The 25826-nt window shown below is 44.6% G+C and overlaps 1 protein-coding gene across 2 annotated transcripts in view; it reads right to left on the reverse strand.

The window, feature by feature from the left end:
* Positions 1-3358: 3358 nt before the first annotated feature.
* Positions 3359-25826, reverse strand: part of hyal2b (hyaluronidase 2b) — a 54767-nt gene continuing 32299 nt past the window's right edge. The window contains exon 4 of one of the 2 annotated variants that reach the window (XM_061932699.2): positions 3359-3795. In XM_061932699.2, the coding sequence (XP_061788683.2) occupies positions 3736-3795 (60 nt within the window). In that variant the 3' untranslated portion in view covers positions 3359-3735. Of the gene's footprint in view, positions 3796-25255; positions 25764-25826 lie in introns of those variants that run through there. The other variant, XM_061932698.2, reaches the window with a different exon arrangement.

The following is a 25826-nucleotide window of genomic DNA, read 5'->3' on the forward strand; positions in this document are numbered from 1 at the left end:
AGGAAGAGGCTGCGTGAAACCCCAGGCCCGCAAAGTGGAGCGCATCAAGGAATGGCCCCGCCCCTTGACGAAAAAGCAAGTAAAATCCTTTATTGGCCTGGTATCCTATTATCAAAAGTTTATTAAAAATTTCTCCACGATTGCAACGCCACTGTATGAATTGACAAGGAACAAACTGCCCCAGCATGTCACCTGGACGGCTGAGGCCGAGACTGCCTTCCAGATGTTGAAGAAAGCCCTGTGTGAAGAACCGGTGTTGAAAGCCCCCGACTTCAGTCAGCCATTCATCCTCCACACTGACGCCTCAGGCACGGGCATTGGAGCCGTGCTCGCCCAGCTCGTGGACGGAGAAGAGCACCCAGTGACATTTATTAGTAGGAAGCTCCAGAGCCATGAGCGAAATTATGCCACAGTAGAAAAGGAGTGCTTGGCAGTCAAGTGGGCCATACACCACCTCCTCTACTACCTATGGGGTAGGACCTTCACCTTGGTGACAGACCACGCCCCCTTGAAGTGGATGTCCACAAATAAGGACCGAAACGATCGCGTCACACGCTGGTTCCTGGAACTCCAAAATTACCACTTCACCGTGGAATATCGGCCTGGGAAGGCGATCCCACATGCAGACGCCATGTCCCGCCTCTATGAAGAGGACAAAGAAGCTCCCGGACCGACCGGCGAGCTTAGGGGGGGATATGTGGAGTCTCGCTCAAGCACCGCCTGACAGGTAGGCACCTCACAGGGGAGGAGCCAGGGAATGGAGGCAGAGTGGAACACGGAAGACAACACCCCAGCCTTGGCCGCATCATCGAGGGGCGGTACATTCCCCTGTACCTGCTCAATCAGCCTGAAGTGACACCAGCTGTGCGGCCAGGTGGGGCCCAGCTACAAACCATACTTAACTCTGCCTCATTCAGGTCTGGCTCTCCTCTGTGTCAAGGCAGGTGCATCAGGCGGTGAGTGAGACATCCACTATTTCCCCACTAAAGACATTACTGGTGAAATGTTTTACTTATATTGTGTTTCTCTTGTTTTATAGGCAATAACCTTTGACCTTTAGAGAAGTGTGCTGTGTGAAGGACTGAGAGCCCCAGATGGGAGATATTTATGTTTATTAATGGACACTTTAAGTTTGCTACTTCCACACCCCGCCCTTCCTAAAAAGACTTGTACAATAAATGCCCTTTTCGGCTAGCTACAAACCCAATCCTGTGTCTTGGTGAGAATCAGGTACCACAATATATATATGAATATTGTTGCGTTTTGGACCAGTTGTTCCTCCCAGGGAATTCAAGTCACAATTCGCTCCCAAGTTCTTTCCGACACTTAAAGCTAAGTTGAAAAACCACCAGAGACAGAATAGGTATTTTGTTGTATATTCTCAAAGCTTTGCCAATATACATTTTGATTGAGACCAGTCTAACCCTCGAACATTCTATTGCGCCTCCCAAAAATGGTCTGTCTTCCCAATGCCAAAAACCTCTCTTTCCTTCCCCCTCCCTAGCCATAACACAAGCACAACGTCTCCCTAGCCATAATACATTCCAAAGAACTCAAGGTTAACACACAGTTTGCTTGCTGACAGAGCATCAAGAGAAGAAGTGGAAAACACGAGCTGTTTTCAAATATGACAAAGAAATGGAAGAAGTACAACTTAAATTCGGATATATGTAAATATCTGCCTCCGACAATTCCCCCTTCAGATCTTCTAAAAAGATCTTTATCACTAGTACAACACTTCTAAAATACGCCCCTCTTTGAGCAAGCTAGTAAAAATTAAAAGCATAGTTACATGGGAGATAAACGGATGGAATCTATGTCAATGTCGTCACTCTCAGGGAAGGAAACTAGCATTTCTCGAAAGTCACCACTTTGCCAGACCCCCTTCAGTGACATAGCAAACCCAGGTTGTTCAGCAAGCCCCTCAACAGCATCACGAGTCAGGTTGGTCAGTCTCAACAGATTATAAAAAACATAGTTAATGCGTTCTACATTTTTAGTAGCAGTCACAGGGAAAATAGCACCAATTATAGGAAGGTTCTCGAAACCTGCACAGGATTCACACCACAATTTATGTTGTGGTGGGACCCTCCTTGGTTGTCCAATTGCATCAAAGTAAACACCCTCAGGGTTTCTCATCAAATCAAAGGAGCCCGTTACACTCCTCCGAGATAAAACATGGCGTTTTCTGCGGGAAGTTAGAGAGGCCACTGAAACAGGAGTTCCAAGGGGTGTTAATTTGGTACCGTCTAGGGTGACTGGGGTCACCAGTCTAACCATAGCACAAAGCCCAACGGCTGACGTCGGGATTCTAATGTACAATCTGTGCTCCCCACAATACCAGAATAAGTCAGCTCGTGCCCAAGGGCCTATCCGTGAGCCATCTATCAGGGTGGTGCACCAGGAGGGGGTAATGTCACCCAATTTGTAGGGGGGTGAAGGGGGTCCTGTAAATTGCCACAAAGGGAAGAAGTCGGGTGAAATTGTCAACAGGAGGGTGCACACTAACCAACAAATCACAACCTGGCGGTGTGGGTTCAGAAAACAAGGAGATAAGACAGTTTGAGCCATTAGTGTCAGTCAACTCAAAAGGGGCGGGGTAAGTGTGGGGAAAGGGACGTCCAGCGGAACAAGCAACACAGTCACCCAGGTCTTGGCTCTTAGCCATGCTAGTCATCCACCTAAGCCACAGGTTGCCTGCACCTGCTCCTAAGGTCAAAGCTACCAGGTCTTCAAGGGGGCAGAGGTAGTTAACGCCCTCTCAAGGACATTAATTTTAATAATTCCTTTAGGGTCTGTACCTGTCTGGTCAACCCCCAAAACAACATAAAAGGGACTAGGTATAACACCTGTTCTGGCAATTGTAGGGGAAAGGGGGTTCTGGGACCGATCAAAGTTCCTCTGAAAGGTCATCCCTCTCAGAATAACTTTGAATTGTGGAGGTATGTTGGCATATTAAGGGTCATGGTAGTCTAAGGGCCCTGTGTAGTGGGTTACCTGCTTCCATAAGGGGCACCACTTACCAGAGTATGTTGTCCGCATCCGACACCAATAGTTCAGGTTTGAGTCGTAACAAAGATGGAGGTTACTAGCATGGCAAGAACTAATTTTCCCCTCGCACTTAATCACACTACACAGGTCAGAAAAGTAAGTCTTGCTGTCCCCCTTGACCAAGTCTATTTCAAGTCCGCCGTACGTTCTAAGACACTTGTCAGTCACTGTCGTCGGGAAGGAAGAATTGAGACACAAGGTCAGTAGAGCAAGCCCAAACACCAGTCCGTCAGGGAATCCTACTGGGTATAACATCCTGCCTTTCAGAAATCAAAAGTAATTCAGGTAACGAGACGGGGATAAACATCAAACTTTTCACTTAATGTAACGACACAAATAGTATGCTGAAAGCAAGCAAGAAAAACTAAGAAACATCTAGCATATGGACTGGTCTCACAATCAATGGTATACAATATTGAAGTTGATCAGAGTATTGTAGGTAGAAAATCTGGAAGATCTACACGACGGTAGACGGCAGCTCAACGGAGAGAGGTGTCTCTCAGCGTCGTCTTTTGGGCCCCTTCCGTGGCAGGCTCCTCCGCGGGAGTGCAGAGGTAGAGGTGGTACCAGGTGTCCCCTGTACGAGCTAGTCGAAGGGCGTGGGACGTCCGTACCACGACCTTGAAGGGACCATTCCACCTGGGCTCCGTACACTTGCGTTTGATGACCTTGATCTTGACCCTCTCAGTGGACGGAAGGGAATCTGGAGTGGCGGGCTGTCATCCTCGAATCTGTACAGAAGAACTGGCACACAAATTCTGCGTTTTGTGTAAAATACCATTTTGGTTTTACGCTGATTCCTTCTTCCAGGGGGGTGTTGATCCTGGGAAGGGGCTGACCTGTATGCAGTTCATAGGGTGAAAAACTCAAAGGGCGGTAAAACAGTTTTATTCACGGACATTCGAATGATCATTAACGCTAATTGCAACATGTCAATCCAATTCAATTTGGTCTGTGCACAGATTTTAGCCAATTCGTTTTTGATGTTCTGGTTCATCCTTTCAACCTTACCTTGGGACTGTAGATGGTACCCCCAAACCGAACCTGTGTTCTAGTCCAAGAGCATTTTCGACCAAGGCTAAGTGAGTAATTTCAAAATGGGTGCTTTTGTCTGACCTAATCTTTTTGGGGAAACCATGTCGGGGAATTAGGTCATTCACAAGCCATTTAATTACTGATTTTGCATCCTCTTTTGAGGTTGGGGTTGCTTTCGGCCAACCACTGTGATTGTCAACACAAGTCAGCAAGTATCTTTTCCCTTTCACCGGATTGATCATATCAATGAAGTCAAAAGGGTGGTATTAGGGTAGGGGACACCTTAGCGAAATCAGAAATAACTCGGGACGGCGTGGCGCAGTGTAAGAGTGGCCGTGCGCGACCCGAGGGTCCCTGGTTCAATCCCCACCTAGTACCAACCTCGTCATGTCCGTTGTGTCCTGAGCAAGACACTTCACCCTTGCTCCTGATGGGTGCTGGTTAGCGCCTTGCATGGCAGCTCCCTCCATCAGTGTGTGAATGTGTGTGTGAATGGGTAAATGTGGAAGTAGTGTCAAAGCGCTTTGAGTACCTTGAAGGTAGAAAAACGCTATACAAGTACAACCCATTTATCATTTATCATTTAACTCAAACTCAACTAAATCCTAAATTTTATGTACCTTATTCAATATGGTGAAAGCTTCAAAATATGCCTATATTTATATCGACACAAATACTAGAAAAACACTAACCTTATGGCGGATGCTTTTCGCAACAGTAATTTGAAATTTCACCACGCCTGGTGGCCACAATAACAAATTAAGTCAAGCTCATGTTGTAGGAAGTTGAATGATGCGGACACGTTTGTTACTGAATACTTTCTGTCAGACTTTTGTCATGGTGACTGTGTGTATGTAATAAGCAACTATAATTTTTTGATATGCTTAAATGTAATGTGTCGTTTTAGCTCAGCTGTTGTGTAGCTGCTAGCTCCTCGTAGCCTACAGCCGGGGTGTCCAAAGTGCAGCCCATAGCTATGTGCTTAACAGAAAACTTAAACAATAGAAAATGTGGTTTTGGGGTGTCGGTGCAATGAGTGGCAGCTACGCCGTGTTTTATCATTGGACCTAAGTCTTTGGTTTTGTAGGCGGGGCAAAGAGCAAGGGAACAATGTGGGACAGCAATTGTGTCCATCTTATACTATGCTAGTTGTAGCAAAGATATGTCAACATGAGCAGCCACACCTTGAGTTCCAACATATATAAATATAAAGGAGTCAAAGGCCTCCTGGCATGAACATGAGGCGAGTCGGGTGGCGGTACACACGGAAGCATCTCAGTCAGCCAGGGTTTTCACTGATAGAGCAGTTGGAGATGTCAGCCCTTTCTGGTGTTTCAGGCTGTGGTAGGAGCTCCTGGAGGAGCTTTGGTAGTGGTGTCGCAGCTTGGTGGTTGAGCCGTCAGGTAACACCAGGAAGGTTCCTTCTGTGCGATATTGAATGTCAGGGTACAGTCTGTAAAGGAGGTCATTACCAATTAGGCAAGGTGTGTGCAGGTCAACCACGAAGGGGTGCTTCAGCGAGAGTCCAGCAATCTGAACCGGAAGAGGTTTGGTGACCGGTAACATTCTTGTGACCTCAGCGAAGCCTTCGACCTTCAAAAAGGAAGCACACAGTTTCTTTGGTACCTCTGCATTCAGAAATGAGTGGGTGGCACCAGTGTCAATCACAAACTGATAACATTGTCCGTTGACACTTATGTCCAGCAGGGGGCCTATCTGTATTTCCTGCTGGGGCTTCTGCCTTGGGCGTCCTTTGCCATGCCTGTATGATGTTTTGGCTGCAATTGGGAGCCTGTCTCGTTCAGAGGAGTTAGGACATTCACGTTGCCAGTGACCCGGCTGGTCACAGATGAAACAGTTTTCACCCTGTCTTGGCCTTAAAGCACCGTGTCCACCACCCGAGTCCAACCGTCTGGTCACACGTCTGGTGTCCTCCACCTGCTGGGACTCAAAAGCAAGGTCACCCACTGCTGAATATACGCTAGCTGATCTTTGACCTTTTGGTTCTTTTAACTTTTCATCTTCAGCGATCTGTAATTTAAGTAGTTGTTTCCTTGTTACTCTACCACCATCCTGCTCTGTCCAATTTTGCATGTGATGAATAAGATGTCCCTGCCATGTGTTGTTTTTGGCACCGTGTATATCAGGCTTAGCTTTGTTTAAAGTGTTTAGCCAAAGGTTCCCTGAGGTATAGGTGGGAAAGCAAGGTCAACAATGGCTTGCATGTCTGTGACGGCAAAATGCTTATTCTGAAAGTGGCCCCTAATAGCAGCTTTATGTGTCAACAATGTCTGGTATGCACGCGCGAGGTTGCCATCTGCCGGAGGAAAATGGTCAGACGTGCAAAGGAAGGGGTTAAGAGTTTGAGCCGATGTCTTAGAGAGGGCGTGTGAGTACCTCCCTCTCTTGGCACTTGAGTAGGGGGCGTTGGCTTAGTCAAAGTCTGGGCGGGTCGTTTGAATAGTCTCGTGCAATTGCGACAGCCCGTCCATTTTATCTTATTCTTCTCTAACTTTCTTTTCTCTTCCGTCAAACTCTTAAATTCTCGAGCACATGGTGAGAAACTGTGCTCGAGCCATGTCCTTATCTATTTCACCTTGTTCCCCCCCTCCGTCTCTCCACGCGGACTCCACCGTCACCAATAGCAACACACACACACACACAAGCACGCGTGCACACACACAAGCACACGTACACACACACACACACACACACACACACACACACACACACACACACACACACACACACACACACACACACACACACACACACACACACTCTCCCACGCAACCAGCAACATACACACACACAAGGAAAAAGCTGCACGAAAGCTCTTTCTCTGCGTTTCACTTTACCATAAAACTTCCAGTTACTTTTCTTTATTTACAAACGTTTAAGTTCACAACTTTTCGAGTGTTGTAAACTCCCTCCTAAACCTTTCATGAAACGTTCTCCTTTTAAACTCTACCTACTAATTTCATTGTTGACAACAGTACATTCATCACACTCCCCCCCCCCCCCCCCCCCCACCGCCATCACATTCCGTGGCCATCTCGTCTATTTTTTCTCAATCTTCACCTGTGCTCTTTATTGTATCATACAAAAGGACTTGAACCCAGAACTCTTTTAGGGGAGACCAAACCCCCAGGGCGAGCCACACCCGACTATTTGCTTACTCGTCAGTGAAGCAGCCCGTCACGGTTATCTATCTTTATCGTATTATTCAAACGGACTCTAACCCAAGAATATAACATACGAAAGGACTTGAACCTCCATCTTTATCGTATTATTCAAACGGACTCTAACCCAATAATATAACATACGAAAGGACTTGAACCTCCATCTTTATCGTATTGTTCAAACGGACTCTAACCCAAGAATATAACATATGAAAGGACTTGAACCTCCAACCATTCTAGTCACAGGTGAAAGATTTAAGACGCAATGACATGAGTTGGCCACCATATGCAATGACGGACAAGGCAAAATGCAACCAATTTATCAAAATGTCCACTCTGTGTCTGGGGTACAAACAGTGTTTGACTTACATACTTCAAGACAGACTCCTAAAGCAGATTTTAGAAAAAGGCTCTGCTTACCTTGTTTTATGTTTGGCCAACAATTGAGTCTGTCCAGAAGAGTGCAAGAGGTGTCCAATTCTCAGCGTGTCGCCCGGACGGGCCCCCAAATTGTTGCGTTTTGGACCAGTTGTTCCTCCCAGGGAATTCAAGTCACAATTCGCTCCCAAGTTCTTTCCGACACTTAAAGCTGAGTTGAAAAACCACCAGAGACAGAATAGGTATTTTGTTGTATATTCTCAAAGCTTTGCCAATATACATTTTGATTGAGACCAGTCTAACCCTCGAACATTCTATTGCGCCTCCCAAAAATGGTCTGTCTTCCCAACGCCAAAAACCTCTCTTCCTTCCCCCTTCCTAGCCATAACACAAGCACAACGTCTCCCTAGCCATAATACATTCCAAAGAACTCAAGGTTAACACACACAGTTTGCTTGCTGACAGAGCATCAAGAGAAGAAGTGGAAAACACGAGCTGTTTTCAAATATGACAAAGAAATGGAAGAAGTACAACTTAAATTCGGATATATGTAAATATCTGCCTCCGACAATATATATGTATGTATGTATGTATATATATATATATATATATATATATATATATATAAAATGAACAATACTATACATTAAACAGGGGGAAATGGAGTGTGACTAGATCCAAGGTGTGTGTGTGAGGCTATGTGTGTGATTAGCTGTGGTGTGTTACGTAGTGTTGAACGAAAGGAGGGACAAGGAATGAAGGCAGTCGTGGGCAGGCAGAAAGTCGGGGCTAAGCGGGGCGTCGAAGGTCCATGTCCAAGCAGGAGGTCGAGAATCCAAAAGGGCAGTCCGGGAAGCAAGGGAACAAGAAAATGACGAGACGCACAGCTCGCCAACACAGGAACAAGGGCAGAAGCTGGAAGGACAAGGAAGATACGGGAGCAAATCAGACACGACGGGAGAAACGCACACAGAAAGAGAGAGGGGGAGAGAGAGAGAGAGAGAGAGAGAGAGAGAGAGAGAGAGAGAGAGAGAGAGAGCAAGATTGCATCAAGCATCAGCTTGCTCACTGTACGGGAACGGATGGTTACGTTCTGGCCAGGAACGCAGGTCTGCATTGGCTTAAGAAGCCCAGCCAGATCATCACCGACAGGTGCGCTGATTGCATATTGAATGCAGCTGCCGGCTGCGTGACGCGTGCAGGAGAGGAGCGGCCGTGGGCGTGTCCCGAGGTGTGCTCCGCTGGGCTCCTTGAGGAATGGGCATTGGCATGCGCCCGGGCCGTGACAGTACGCATGAAAAACACCAACTCTGCCTTTCTAAAGAGGCCGAGAGAGAGAGAGAGAGAGAGAGAGAGAGAGAGAGAGAGAGAGAGAGAGAGAGAGAGAGAGAGAGAGAGAGAGAGAGAGCAAGATTGCATCAAGCATCAGATTGCTCACTGTACGGGAACGGATGGTTACGTTCTGGCCAGGAACGCAGGTCTGCCTTGGCTTAAGAAGCCCAGCCAGATCATCACCGACAGGTGCGCTGATTGCATATTGAATGCAGCTGCCGGCTGCGTGACGCGTGCAGGAGAGGAGCGGCCGTGGGCGTGTCCCGAGGTGTGCTCCGCTGGGCTCCTTGAGGAATGGGCATTGGCATGCGCCCGGGCCGTGACAGTACGCATGAAAAACACCAACTCGGCCTTTCTAAAAGCGATCAATCAAATACGAGCAAAACCTAAAAGAGTTAAGCGTTTACTAAAGGCAGCAATTATAAATGAACATTTCAGCACATACACCATGTTGACAGCTGTGGTTATAGTTTGATAAAGACGGGGAAAACACGCTACTCGTAAGCGGCGCGTGCAACAGCAACAAACATGGATGCATATTTATCTGGGAGAGTCTTGATAACAATTTCCTTGACCCAGCAGCACACAAAGAAGTTGTAGACCTCCATGTTTTTCCAAGTTTCCATCTGTTTTGTCGTGTAGAATGACATCTGGAGCGCAATAGTTTGACATATCTGGGAACGCATCCAACGTAAAATCCTTGATATCACCTGACAAATCTTTTTTGATAAAGTAAAGGGATCTATTCCATTCCATAGTTTGATTTTTTTTTACTTGCATCTGCTTTTTGCAGGAAGACTTAGGCCTCTTTTTTACTCAGATAGTTTGCGCGCTGCTTCCTGTACAACAGCCATCTTGGCTTGGTTGACCACCACTGGTTTTCACTTCACGTGTCGGAATACCAGCTGTATTGGCTTTATGTTTGTATTTTAATACTTAAATTACAATAAAATGGTTGAAAAATACTGTACATAGTGGAGCGCATGATATCACAGTAGTGTTTCATAACATAAACGGTTACAAATGAAATTGGACTCACCAACACGTGAGATTCTTTGGCTGAGCACCGAATATTGAAGTATTATTGTAGCAAAATTATTTGCAAACATGTATCTCAATCTGTGCGCGTGTAATCCAATTCGTGTGCGTGTGTACTAAATTGTATGTCCGTGTATCAATCCAAATGTGTGTATTCAGATCCGTCGATCTAAAACACATTGATATACAGACACACAAATTAGTACACGTGCATTACACTCGCACTGATTGAAATACATTTTTGTATATCATTTTGCTACAATAATACTTCCATAACCAGAGTCTGTAGAACAGGAGTGTCAATTCTCCAAGAGACCCCATCAAGTCATAAAAATGGAGTCTCGCAGTAAATATTTAGGGTCCCACTTTTTTGTAAGCGTTTTGAAAACAAATTATAAATTATCCTGTTATATCTCACATTTAATATTGTGTTTTGGAAAAAGGTTGTCATAAACATTAATTCATAATAAAAAAAATTATACAAAAGAAAACACATTTTTATGCATATGTAAAATGTATTCAGTCATAAACATTCATTCACTTTCTTCTTTCCTTCATGGATCTAAACTTTACCGCTGCACATATTGTTTTCTATATTTTTATTGTAATATTTTCAGAGTGTGTTTGTTCTATTTTTGGCCAAAGTAAGGCAAAGAAAATAATCTGAAGTTGTCTTTATTTTTTAGTTTTAATGCCATGATTTTAATAGTCCGGCCCGCGTGTGCACAGATTTTCCTCCATGCGGCCCCTGAGCTAAAATGAGTTTGACACCCCTTCTGTAGAATGATACACGCACAAACGGACAATAACCCAGGCGGCACGCAAAAACTGGGTCAAACGTTTGGCGGAAATTTTCATCAAAAACAGAAAGTTGGGTGTATGGAAACAGAGGTGCTCCCATGGAAGAATAATGTCATAATATATAAAGCAAACATAATTTTTCTTTTGAGGAAAGCTGTGATTTTACTAGAATTGTCATGACCAGAGCGGACACCAGTGCACATTCATGTATGCGCTGCGCGGGGCACATTTGCGGGAGCGCGCCGGGCGCGTGTCAGTCCGGCTGCAGCAAGCAGCTGCAATCAATCGCCAGCAATCAGCGCACCTGTCACTGATCAGAGGATCTGCCTTCATAAGCCTGCACAATCTGCTATCCCGCGCCAGAACGTAGCTACTTGTCCTGTACAGTAAGCCGTATATCATACTCTATGCAAACCTGCTCTCTCTGTGTTTTCTCCCCCGTCGTGTTTATTGTCTCATGTCCTCCTTGTCGCTCCAACAGCAGACCTCCGTTCCCGCGTGACGAGGTGTGTGTCTCGTCTCCCCTTGTTCCCTCTGCTTTCCTGACTGCCTCTTGGATCTCGACCTCCCGCCTGGACACGGACCTTTGACACCTCGCTATAGCCCCCGACTTCCCGCCTGCTCACGGACCTCCGAGCTTGTCTTGTCCCCTCTTGGACTTCCGCACCTCTCGCTCAACACTCCCGGTAACACTCATTTAATTCCTACACATAGTCGCACACCATACACATCTTGGATTAATACACACACTTTGTTTGTAATTTATATATATATATATATATATATATTTGTGCATATGTATAAATAAATATAGTTTAAACGACGCCCCTCCTGTCTGTGCCGTCTCCTCCTGTACATGTAACAAGAATGAAGTCATAATATAAGGGGGGACGTAGATGCATTATGTTGAATTAGTGCACTAAGCATCGAGTTGTCGTTTGGGGTTAAGTTCAGCCTTTTAAAGGGTATTTCAACAAGCATTGATATAGACTATGTTACTCTACTAAAGGTAATCTAGTAACATTTGCACAGAAACTATGTGTCAGTATCAAAATATTATATGGAATCACTTTTTGCCAGGCAAGGCTCTAGTGTGTGAATGTTGTCTGTCTATCTGTGTCGGCCCTAGCTGTGATGAGCTGGCGACTTGTCCAGGGTGTACACTATCTTCCGCCCGATTGCAGCTGTGATAGGCTCCAGCACCCCCCGCGACCTTGAGAGGGACAAGCGGTAGAAGAGAGAACAAGTCCACACCTTATGTCAAAAATGATTTACGACCTAGCTGTCAAAAATGATTTACGACCTAGGTGTCAAAAGGTCAAATGATTAATGACCTTAGGGTCAAAAGGTCAAATGATTAATGACCTTGGGGTCAAAGGTCAAAGGGAGGGTGGGGTTATGGAAAGGTCAGAGGGAGGGGGGAGGAGGGGGGAATACACCTTGTGTCAGAAATGATTAATGACCGGGATACACCTTGTGTCAGAAATGATTGATGACCCTAGAAGAGGAGGTGGGGTTATGGAAAGGTCAGAGGGGGGGGGGGTATGAGGAGTCCCACGAGTCCCGCAGCCGGCCTTGTGAACCCCGACAAAGTCATGAGAGGAGTGGGGGAGAAAAGTGGTCAAAAGTCCTCAAAATGTTCAAAAATCACACGCGAAATAAACAGCATGTGCTCTCATTTTCACACACACACACACACACACACACACACACACACACACACACACACACACACACACACACACACACACACACACACACACACACACACACACACACACACACACACACACACATATATATGTGAATGGGTTTGGTTATAACAAAGTATTTGTTAGTACGAGCGCCAAGAGGAAATGGAAAAGATGGAGAAGCCCTTTGTTTCAGCAGCAGTGATTAGTGAAACTCCAGTTTCCATTTATAAAAATAATAAAACTTACCTGGCCGCTCCTCGCAAAAGTAGAGTTTTTTTGAAACGCACTCAAATTCCTCCAACCGAGTCTTTGCGTGAGAAATGGTGCTTGGATGCTTACGGAATGGTTGGATCTTTTGGATATGTTTTCAGATACCAAACAGGAGATATTTGCTTGTTTCAGCTGAAAGAGAGAAGAGACGAAAGCCCTTTTTCGATTGCTTCTTCGCTATCAACCGTTGTTTGGGATGTGTTAAGTCTGACAATGCCCGATGTCCTTTGGCATGATCCTTCTCCGATGGAAAAACGGGTAAAAGGAAGCTTGTTTACTTACCCGACGATGGATGAGTTGAGTGAGAGAAGAATTCTGTTTAGCGCTACTTGGGAGACGAAATCTTCGGCCTCAGGTCGTTGGTTTTTCCGCGCCAGTCTCCGTGCTCTTAAAATCAGCGGTTCCTATACGCCCCAGTTGACCGAGCCAGACGTCTTTTCCCTGGAGTCTTTCAACTCCGAATGCGGGGTGTTTACACCGGTGGTGGTCGTGCCCATAGCGGCATGGCGAGAGTGTATGGGGGAAATGAAGGAGAAGATAGATGTCTTGTTTCGAAGCAGTCGGAATTGGAAATGTATGGTGACAACGAGAAGAAGGTTGGGCTTTGAGACCACACCCCCGACGGAGTACGAAAGGACCTCCACCGCTTCAGTTTCAACCAATAACCTTCAAGGGAATACTCCCGCCGAAACCTCAACCAATACCATTTGAAAACAACCCTTCCGATAGTCTGATTGGTTGAAACTTTTTTTTTTATCGGACTCCACCCCCTTTGAAAACAACCCACCCCAACAATTTTTTTGACCAATCCACATCGGTTCCTTTTTTTTGTACCCTTTAAAAACAAACCATTCCTGCAATTTTTGACCAAGCCACATCGGTTCCCTTTCTGAACGCAAGGACCTCTCAAACAAGAAAATGGCAAACAAGATTACAATTAGACGCATAAAGACCTGTTTTATACCACAGGACCAATTATAACAGACTGATGAAGCAACCATGGATGCAGCCATGGCTGAGATTTTTAACCCTCCTGAGACGACGGAGGATGCGTACGACGAAGAGACGCCTTCAGTCCCGCCGTGTCGCTTCAGCAGATGCCTCGGCAGACGGGGGATGAAAACCAGCGACGCTACACAGTCTTTGCCAGACAATGATGCGGAGGAGGAGGAAAAGGAGAATTGTTTCGTAAACATAACTCCGCCAACATCCCAGCCACCATCCCCGTCACTCTTGGAGCCCACATTGCACATCGGCGATGAAATCGATGGGGGTCTGTTGTTGTTTTTCGCCAGCACGGTGAAAACGGCCGTGTTTCATCTCCTCAGCCAGGCCATTTGCAGGTTCAGGCAGAACGAGTGCTACGGCTGCTGGGTGAACCATCCGAGCCAGAGACAACATCCATGCCTGGAACCCTACGAACAGAACTTTCTGCTGTACAACTACTCCGAAATCGTCAAGAGTCTGCGTACGCCTAAATTCATTCAGGCCATTCAACGCTTGCTGATGCTTCGTCGTATTAAGGTCGAGGATTCAAGGGTTGAAGCCTACGCCGACTCTCTGCTGTCTCAACTGGAATCTGAGAAAGATATCTGGGGGTCCATAGATGACATGTACAACGAGATGGTGACGGATGATGAAACGATTTTGGGACATTTGGATATGGTGACAAGAGTGTTGGAAGAATTAAAAAAAAAAAAGATGGGTAATTATTGGGGGAAACTTGTATACTTTGTCGAGAACCACGCTGTTATTTACCCATTGACGGATGTGATAGAAGCATTTATTCTAAAACGAGACAGACCTCAAAAACTACAAATCATTCTTGACTATGCCCGCTCTCAGCCCGCATGGGAAACTATCAAGAAAGCCGTTGTCTCTCATGCTTTGGACTTTGACATTTTTGAAATCATTTTGGCTGAATGGTCTAAAGAAAAGTCTTTTCAACCCTCACCTTGTCATGTGTTTGTTTTATATGCTCTGTTTGTTGATATGACAATGTATCGTCTGCGACGTGACATCCCCGTCAATGTTTTGTTTGAACTACAAAAACTACACAATGCGATTAAATTTACCTACGGTATACCTGTTTTTCATCAAACCTTGATTATAGTTTATAGTTTATAGAAAAATGTTTTAGATACATCGTGTTGTTTTTCATGAATAAAAACAAAATGTTTTAGATACACGGTGTTGTTTTTCATGAATAAAAACAAATTGTTTTAGATACACTGTGTTGTTTTTATGTATTGTTTCTCATGAATAAAAACAAATTGTTTTAGATACACTGTATTGTTTCTCATGAATGAATAAAAGAAATGTGTACCAATCAAACCGAGGTCATTTCTCTGTGTCTTTTCACAATGAAGAAAGCTATGGAAAAAGCGTACTATACACCCGCACACCCGGGTAGTTTTGGAGGGGTAGATCGACTCCGTAGAGCTGTACAGGATGAAACGGGGCAATGTGTCAAAAGAGAAAAAGTTCAAGAATATTTAATGGGGCAGGGTGCCTATACACTCCATCAACCGGCTCGCATCAAATTTCCAAGAAACAGAGTCTTTGTACCTCGACCTTTAGACCAATTTCAAGCCGACCTCTGCGACATGCAAGCCTTGGCTGAATATAACGACGGTTTTAATTATTTAATAACGGTCATCGATGTATTTTCCAAGTAGGCCTATGCGAGGGTTTTGAAGAGAAAGACCGCCGATGACGTGGTTAAAGCGTTTCAATCAGTGTTGGAGGAAAGGCAGATCCCTCGTAAACTACAAACTGACGCGGGAAAATAATTTTTCAACAAAAGTTTTCAAGCTCTGATGAAGAAACACAATATTGTACATTTTTCTACAGCCAGCGATCTCAAAGCCTCGGTGGTTGAAAGATTTAATCGTACTTTGAAAGGACGAATGTGGAGATATTTTACAGCCAACAATACTAGGCGCTACCTAGACGTCTTACAAGACTTGTTAAAAAGCTACAACCAGGGATATCACAGCAGTATTAAAATGAAACCGGATGATGTGACTTTAAAAAATACCCCTCAAGTGTTTGAGAATCTCTACGGCTCAACCACAGCGTCCAAACACAAATACAAATTTGCCACGGGAGATACGGTGAGAATATCCAAAGTGAGAGGAGTGTTTGATAAAAAATATGAACAGAGTTTTACAAACGAGGTGTTTACAATAACCCAACGTCTCCCTCGCTCTCCCCCCGCATACAAACTGAAAGATTTTGACGGAGAAATAATAGAAGGTTCTTTTTACGAAGCTGAGTTGCAAAAAGTAAAAGAGAGTGAGAACAAGCTCTATCACGTGGAGGAAATTTTAAAACGACGGACGGTTGGCGGAAAAAAACAAGTTCTAGTGCGCTGGAAAAACTGGCCCGAAAAATTCAACAGTTGGGTGGACGACGACCTCCTTACAAATGTATAAAACAATCTAATGCCGTGACGAGCCTCCCAGTCTCGAGGACAAAAGATCAACGAGCATTATGGATCATTCCTACGAGTGTTTTTACCTTACCCTACCCTCCAACGCCAGCCTCAACGTGTTTAAAAAAAACAAAAGTTCCCATTACCAGATAGATTTGACTCAACATATAGATTTAGCAGGCTCATGGGAGGTGGCCTTAACAGAGATTTCATACCCTCGCTCCTGGTATAATGTTTGTAACGGAGTATTTTATGAATGGAAAAAGAACCCCCAGCCTGCGGTGAACTCACAAGTTTTTCATTCTTTTACCTTAAACACGGAAGCGGATAAGGATTCTAACAAGGGTCCTGTAAGCAATCCCCAAGAGGAGAAAGCTTATTCCCTTCAGGAACGTGGGAACGCTGGAACCTATCTCACCTTCAAACGGCCGGAAGCCGGGGTACACCCTGGACAAGTTGACACCTCATCACAGGACAACTCGCAAGTTTTTCATTCTTCTACCTTAAACACGGAAGCGGATGAGGGTTCTAACAAGGGTCCTGTAAGCAACCCTCAAGAGGGGATAGTTTTCCGTCAAGAAATGAGAGGAGGATGTTACGAGAATGTTACACGATTCATAAATGAGCTGAATGATTCTTTACAAAAAATTGACCCTGGTGTGTGGATAGCCTTTGATGACGTTAAAAAGCGAATCTCCTATCTATCAGGGGGTCAAACTCATTTTCGTTTTCCTCCTCCCCTGGCTTACATCATGGGAGTGCGACCTGGAAAGTGGATCAAGTTTGACCATGGATGGGCCCCCTATCCATTGGATATAAATGCCGGTTTCTACCACCTTTACTGTTACAGTGACGTGGTGCGTCCTCAGATAGTAGGCGACGCTTATGCTCCTCTCTTGAGAATCGTGAGTGTACAAGGAGCTTACGGGGACATTGTCACCAAGTATTTTAACCCTGCCTACTATTTACCCGTCTCCAAAAATCACATTGAAAACATCAGGGTGGAGGTTAAATCCGATCAAAACAAATACGTCGACTTCACCTTTGGCAAGACTATCGTGAAGCTTCACTTTAGACCCGTCAGAAAGTAAAAAACCACCAACATCGAGAATGAGTCAATCCCTGCACAACCCTCTACGTTTAGTGGGATATTATGAAAGCCAAGTGGGGGGTTCCCTCCCCGGTTTCGCAGGTTCACCTGTGATGTACGGGCGTGGGATAGGCTCCGTATTTTCGAGGCTGTTTCGTTTTGTATCCCCTCTTGTGAAAAGAGGTTTTGCCCTGGCCAAACCTCATCTTAAAACAGCGGCGAAAAATATCGCTTCCGACGTGTTCAGCCATACCGTTGGAAAAATGGGTCGAGGAGTACAAGACGGATCAGGAGGAATAATGGTCCTGGCTAGACAACCTAGAAAGAGACCGCCGGGGCGACGTGTCTCCAGGATTGATAAAAAACGCAGACGCCTAGGGGAAAAAAAATCAGTCGGCAAAAGGTTTACAAAGAGAAGGACCAACGACGTCTCGAGCGATATATTTTAAAAAAAGATGGCTCCTTTACATCAAAATTCGTCCGAATGCACGATGGCCGAGCTGGATTTATTTTCAGCTCCTATGACTCAAATGTCCATCGACGATAAAACCTACACAGAAGTCCTGCCTCTGTCCGCCATCACCGACGGGGGCCCTATTGAATTTTTCATCCCGGGAGAAGGTGAAAAGTACTTGGATCTGAACGACACATTACTTTACCTGCGGGTTAAAATCACCCGCGCCGATGGAACAAATATCCCCCTCGATGCAAACGTGGGTCTCATCAATTATCCTCTAAACACCATCTTTAGCCAATGCGATATTATGCTAGGGGATAGACTGATTTCTCAATCCAGTGCCACTCACCCCTACAGAGCAATAATTGAAACACTACTAAACTATTCTGAAGCCACCCTCAAAAGTCAATTTTCAGCCGGGTTATTTTACAAAGACACCGCCGACTCTATAGACTCTATAGTCGGCGTGAATGGGCCCAACAAAGGACTTAACATCAGAAGCGCTTTCACGGCCGAATCTAAAGAGGTTCATCTACTGGGTCCGCTTCACGCCGACATTCTTTTCAGTGAGAGACTCCATCTCAACTCGGTGGATGTGAGAATCAAACTCACGCGTGCCAGCGACGCCTTTTGTCTCATGGGGGCTGCGGACGGTACTTTTCGTCTGAAAGTGCTGGGCGCCTCTCTCTTCACAAAAAAGGTCACCGTTTCTCCGGCCGTACGATTGGGTCATGCCTCCGCCCTGCTCAAAGGAAACGCCCTCTACCCTTTGTCACGGGTCAGCGTGAAAACGTACTCTATCCCCGAAAATTCCAGAGTATGCACCCAAGAAAATTTGTTTTTGGGGACGATGCCTAAATACATTGTTCTGGGCATGGTGAACCACGAAGCTTTCACCGGAAGAAGAGATCTCTCCCCCTTTAATTTCCAGCATTTTAATGCAGAATACGTCCCTCTGTCAAGCGGGAAAACAAATTCCCTCCAAAGCTTTCCAACCTCAATTTAACCAGGGGGCTTCGGTCAGAGAGTTTTACAACATGTTTACCGCTACAGGGAGGCATCTGAAGGATTTACCTCTATGCATCAACAGACAAGATTTTGAACGAGGGTATTCGTTGTTTGTGTTCAATCTCAATCCGGGGGAGGACAGCGACGCACTGTCCAGGGTTTCTAACGGAACTTTAAGACTGGAAATGAGATTCAGAGTGCCCTTACCCAACACGGTCACTCTTGTGGTTTATGCGTGCTACGACTCTATTTTGGAAATTGATTCCAAACGACAAGTGCTGGTGGATTATTATTGATGACGGAAATGAATAACCATCAATTGGAGAAGCTTCTGCAACATATGTTGGGGGATGTTTTCTGTGGTGTATGGGCCTCTGATCAACTCGTCTCGCTGACTCGCTCCTTCACCCCACCCTCCTACTTTATCGTCAACACCCACGAAGGACATCGGCCGGGGGAGCACTGGTTATCGTTGACTCTGGAGGAAGATGGGACCTCCACTTTTTTTGATTCTTATGGATTTTCTCCCGATTTTGACTACTATCCTCGGAGCATTTTGAGCTTTTTGGAAAATCGTTCTGAGCGGATATTGTACCACAACCTTCAGCTTCAACACCCTTTGTCCGTAGTATGTGGTCAACACTGTGTTTATCTGTACCATCGATTTTGCGGACTGTCTTTTGAACAAGTTTTGTCTTTATAAGACGATGATGTAGTAAAAAATGATCTAGAAGCACATACCTTGGTTAAAAAATTGCAACGTTGTACAAGTTGGAATAAGAATAATAGTAGTAGTTGCAACGCACAAGCTGTCTGTTGTTTAGAAACGTTTTTGAATCGTTGAAATGAAATGAAAATGCTGTACACAATGCGTTTGATGAATAAAAACATTTTATTGAAACAAAAGTTTTGTCACATCATTCAAGGTTTAGCCAATGCGGGGACAATGTCACTTTTTTACTTCTTCTTTTCCTCTCAGGGGATAGAAATGTTTATTTTTTCACAGCAACCCGTTTCTCCTCTTCATTCCATGCCGGTTCAAACTCTACCCCCGCTTTTAGACGTCTGTATTGATCTCGTGCTACGGGGTTATGAATAGATGATGCGGGGACGTTTAGCTCCGTCAACACTGTTAAAAAATTTCTCCATCCCTCGGGCGGGCGGTTCTGCGGTCTTTTGATCCGTTGCATCAGATGTTTTAGCAAATCGATCATATGAGTTCCTAGTAACGGCATTCCGTTTTGAACAAACTCTCCTTTGATGGTCCACCCCATGCCATTCTCGGATAATTTTTTCATAATGTACTCGGCGTTGTTACGATCGCGTTGGGGGAGGTTTTTTATAACTTGGATCATCGTGACATCCTCCGACTCCCCGGCTGTGTTCCTTGGTTTATCCATCTTTTCAGAGACATTCCACGGGTCGTCTGTCGAATCCTTGTGTAAAGTCACAGTCATCTTTTTTTCCTCACGTTGCCCCTGCTTCACCAAACTAAGATATCTCTGCATCAGGGTGTCGTATATTTTTATTCTTTCATGAGGATTCATTCCCGGTTCGTTTAAGACGTCTCTCATTTTAGCGTCCAGATCATCCCCCGCCGAGTGTCTGATGGTCTGCTCAGATCGATTCAGACGATTTAATTGTTGGGGGGATAGGAGAAACATTTTTTGAGCCTTTTTCATCTTCAACCTTTTCCGGTCAATCCTCCGATAAGACTCCCTATAAAAGGCACGATTGTAGAGAGCAAAGGTAAAAGAAAACCGCCCGACTGTTTCATCAGAGTCTGGCGTTTGCGTTTCAGTCCGGTCCTTTTATCGGCCAGCAGTCTGATGATTTTCTTTTGTTTTTTAAGTTTAGCAAATTGAGACTGAGATAAGGGCACATTACCCTTCAAAATATTTAAAGCAATTTCACACAGCGTCTGGATAAAGTCTGGAGAGCCATAACTCAGAATGTCTCGACGTTTTTGAGGCGAGGCATGGTACAGAGCTTTTAACATAGGTCCGTTCCTTTTTACACGCTTTGACATTTTCAAATTATGTTTTCGGCACGTACACAACGGGCCACTGATGCGGAAGCAAACCCGACCTCAGTCTGTATTGTTCTGGACAAAAATGTGTCAGGTCAACCACTAAATACCCATGAGCGTCCAAAGTTGCATCCGCAAAACTTTCCAAGAAAAAACTTTTTTGCGAGGGGAACATTTGTTGAGCCAACACGTTAATCTGCAATCTGTCCCTCGGGTTCTTAAACAGTATCATATAATTACAGTTTAAGCTAATTGTGCGTGAAAATTTACCTTGATGAAAAACATTCTGGGTCAGCATCATAACGCTCATATTTCTATGATGTCTATACTGAGTGAAAATTTTAACCACTTCTGGATGATTGGAGGCTTGGAAAATAACATCATCCAAAATGACCAGATGAGTTTGATCGTCCGGAAACAAGTTTTCATCTTCAAAAGAATCAGGCAGTCCTTTCACAAATTTTATTTTTTTTATTCATCTTTTTTAGTTCTGCATAGATGGGTTGAAAAGAAGTATAAATCCACACAATATTATCGGGTACAGAGTTCATGACGTGTTCACAATTTTCCAATATACATTTTACAAAAAAAGTCTTTCCACAACCGCTAGGCCCTACAACCAAGCATGAAAAAGGTGTATAAAATCTAGGATCAAAGTCTACTTGTTCCATTTTGTCCATTTTTTTCCCCTCTCTCATACCCAAATGGTAAAGTTTTCCCGTCGGGAAAGAGACGTCTTTTGTCATACACTACTCTAAACTTATTTTCGAATGAAGTGTTTTTTAAAAGGAAGCCCCTTTTATCACGAGCAATTTGATGATGAGGCGTGTATATCTCACCGGTTTTCTCTCCCTGTAGATATCCCTCTACCAAATCTTTGACGCTGTCAAAGTTGACCCTCTCGCAACACTCTCTGTTTTGAGTAATTCCCTTGGCACGCAGCACAGTTTTTTTTACCCCGTAGGGTTTGGTAGGCATAACTCTTTGGACCGGCAGAGGCAAATTCTTGAATGCTGTCGCCCCCCAACTCATCCGTCAAATCCCCTAGATAGGAGCCCGTCTCCAGAGAAGCTTCCCCCTCGTTTACCGTGTAGATTAAACTATCGGTGTCTGTGTAAAGAACTCTCTCTTGCAGCTTCTCTAGGTAACCATACATTTTCAAGCGTGCGTAAGCGGTGGTAAAAGCGGCGATAAATACATTGTTTGTGTTACCGGGAAGCACCACGCTGTTTTTACCGTATCTCCACTGTACCATAGCAATCTTATCGCTGAGAAAGGAGAAATATTCAACCGTATATTTTCCTGAAAATACAAAGTTGTAAAATTCTTCACTTTTTTTCACCAAGGTGGTCTGAGTTCTATTGTGCCTCTCCGCAAACTTTCCCCAAAGACTGTTTAAAAAGAGTTTTGACATCTGTCTCTTGGCGGGGTTGACCTCGATTTTTGCAGCATCCAACAGTATTCCCTGATTTTCACGATATTCGCAAATGTACTTTTCCCTGCTTTCTGCATCGACGGCTTCTTTAGGATACCCCGAAGCTTCTTGCTTCCCCTTTAGAAAAGTTTGAACGTAACCCGTAAAGACGCTACCGCTCTGCTTTTCAAAGTGCCATACCTCCGTAATCTTATCGACTCTGTACCCCAACTGCAGAGCTTTGTTGAATTCAACCATGACCCAGACTCCCGTCAGCGCCCTACCTTCCTCATCATGCTCACAAGGTCCCTGTTGGTTATTGTTTTCGGCGCATGTGCGACAAAGTGTAAACACTAGTTTGCCTTTGGCCGTTCTGTAGGGTAGCACTGGAAAATAGAGACCTCGAGGAGGGTGAACGATAGCTCTGACCAGACCAAAATAGTTTTGAACGTCCTCAAAATCCGTGTGGATGATGACGGGATGACCCAATGGGTAAGGAAATGCGCTGTTGACGTACGGGTAGAGAGAGGTGACATCCTCATACAATACACGCTGCTTCTCACCTGCCGTGTGCCTCAAGCTGAAGGCACTCGTCCTACCCCCAAAAAGAGCATCTCGTGGGATGAGAGGTTCGGGGAAATTGTGAGTTTTGAGAAAGTTTATCACCCTGGGTTGTGATTTTTTCATCTCATTCCACTCGTGCTCTCTGATGATAATGATGTTGGCCTTGTGGTCGCGCTTTAACGCCTCCATTTTTTCCTCGGCAACCCTGTGCAACTCTTCATAACGAGTGTTTGTCAAAGGACATACGGCACTGGGTTCAAAACACGTCGGGCATCCGTGATAAAAACATCCCTGAAATTCCCAGACAAACGGTTTGTCGCCGATTACAGCAAATCCGTCTACAAAGTATGACCCCATCTGTTTTTCTCCTTTGTTTAAAGCATGCTGTATAAAAATTCCACGACGATGCGCCTCCCATTCTAACCATTGGATGCTGGCGTGCGAGTATTTTTTACACGTCCCTTGGTAGTTATCCGGGGAAGGTATGGCTAGAGAGTCTGGTTCGAGGAAATTAGTCACAAACACCTTCATGCAGGCTGACGCTATGGTGATACGGCTAAAAGGATCAACATGCGTCTCATGCATAAACTCAGCTCTAAATTTGATGCATCCTGCACGAAGAACGTCGACGTCGTTTTTGCAGTAATGTACCGCTTGTTTTTGAAAATCAAAGACCTCTCTGCTCTTTTTACGATACCACGTCTCAAACTTGTCCCGCTCGTCGGCCGTCATGCCTTCTACTCCGTAATTGCTGATTGGGGGGTATTTTCCTACATAGCTTAAATGTTCCTCCGAACTAAATTTGTGAGGAAAATACCCCTTGGACCAGCAATCATTGAGTCCCAACGCTTTAGGCATGGCACTGAGTGGCATGGTAAGAAAGGAAACCGAGTCAATGTATTTTAGCCTAAAATCACGGTCTTCAAAACAGAGAACTTTACTCCCCTGCATAATGATAGAGGGTGCTATGCCCAACTGTACCATACCACTCAGAATCAAGTATCCGTCAAATCCTCTCGAATTGTGGGCGATAAATGTAGATTGACGATAACAAGCTTTCCTAAAAAGTGTGAGGAAAACTGTAACGCAGTCCGTACCAAAAGCACACCACTCTTCTCCTTGCAACGTCTTTGTACAGACTAGAAAGGGAATGTGTGTACTGTTGGCACCAACAAACGTCTCAAAATCGTAAAATATGATGTTATCATTGTGCTTTACATCGCTTGGTAGTTTTTGTATATAGCAAAGATGTCCTGTTCCTGCTGCCTCTGTGTCACTGCGGGGTAACTCCACTTTACATATTCGACATTTTGACTTGGGACACTTGTGATTGTCGATACCTGTAGAAACGGGTACTTCGTAATATAGCCAGCATTCAAGGCATTTTTTCCGCCGATCGCAAATGCTGAGTAGTTTACCCATTACCGACTGTTTTTCCCTATGTTTGAGTAGACATGTAGGTGTACGTGCCCACATGTTGCAATCCTGGCAAAAGACTGATTTTGTCGTTATTTTTACACAGTCGGGAATTGTACAGACCACGCAATGACCGTCGCATTTGTGTCTGTTGGCTTTGAAGTACCCTCTGTAGCAGTAGTGGCAAACGTACGGTTTTGACAAAAATCCTTTAATGTTGATGATACCGTTGTAATGATTTTGAGATAAATACAAATACAACGGATTATCTGATTTAGGGGAATCTGTCTCAAACAGCGAGAAGGGGCGTTGATCCTCTTCTCTGTACAGTATGACAATTTTACGTCGCACGACTTTTTCAAACGCATGAATATGACTGAAAGTGACGGGGGTTTGATCGTCTAAGCCCGCTTTTCTCTATTTGTTTAGCCTCCAGCACAGCCTGACTATCCGTAAATTCGGGATGAATCAGATGGGCTAGGCTGATGGCAAAACAGAGATGATTATTCGCGTTGTTTGGTTTATACAGATAGTGAGCTTTCTTTTTGTTGAGTTCATGTTCCAAAAGGGTTTCGGCTTTTCTTCTAACACCGCCTCTAGGATTATGTATCACTTGAACTACTACCTGTATTTCGTCGTCGTTCATAATTTCTGCGTTTGATTGTACCAGCAGGTCTAGCACGTTTTGAAAAGCATTCATTACTTCCCCGGCATCGTTTTGAAACGTAAATGAAGCGTGTTTTCGCGCCCTGTCACCGATAAACTCTAATTGAACGATGTCGTTGGGTCTAGCCTCCTCAACGACCCTATTTGTCAAGTTTTCAAGGTTCCCCATGACTCGACGGTAAAATGTGGCGTAATCTGTTACACCGGTGTTTTGAGGAAAAGATAAAACACTTTTTAACTCAACATTGTTAATCACTTCGCGTCTCAAGACATTTAAACCCTCACCTCTCTGGGTCTCATTTAAATTTGGATGGTCATGAGTTGTCCGCTGCTGCTGCACCCCCGCCATTTCACCCTATGGCTGTACCCCTTCCCCCTCCAAATCTCCCTGTTGCTGCGGTTGCGTGTGTGCGTCTGTGTTTGTGTTTAAATTTAATCCGTTATGAGTATCTTGCAAAGACGGGTTATAGTTTGATTTCCAGTTTGAATGATAAATTGCAGTGTGTGAAGAATGAAAAAAGTCCGAATCACATTCTGCTTGGTTATTTGATTCTACATGACCTAGCGCTTGTTGTAAAGGATTGAAAAACTGTGAATCACGTTCTACCCCTTTATTTGATTCTAAATGATGAATAGGAACGTTTTCGTTTTCTATTTCTCCGTCATCCTCCACTAATTCGGGCGAAACTACAATTTTTTCGTCGGCCATTCTATTTCTCTAAAAAAAAAAAAAAAAAAAAAAAAAATTATAAAGCAGTTATATCAATCAAACATGTATTAAACAATGTCAGACAACATCTCAAAGGTACGAGCCAGTATCTTGTAGTGTTGTCTGATCCGTTGTCTTTTTTGCTCCAGTCTGCTCGGCTGTCGACTCTTCCTCTTCCGCTTCTTCTTACCGCCTGTAAAAATAAAAAAAATAAAAAAAATAAAAAACATGATCGACTTTAACCGCATGTGGCGCT

The sequence above is a fragment of the Nerophis lumbriciformis genome, linkage group LG38 (genome assembly GCF_033978685.3).
Source record: "Nerophis lumbriciformis linkage group LG38, RoL_Nlum_v2.1, whole genome shotgun sequence".
NCBI lineage: Eukaryota > Metazoa > Chordata > Actinopteri > Syngnathiformes > Syngnathidae > Nerophis > Nerophis lumbriciformis.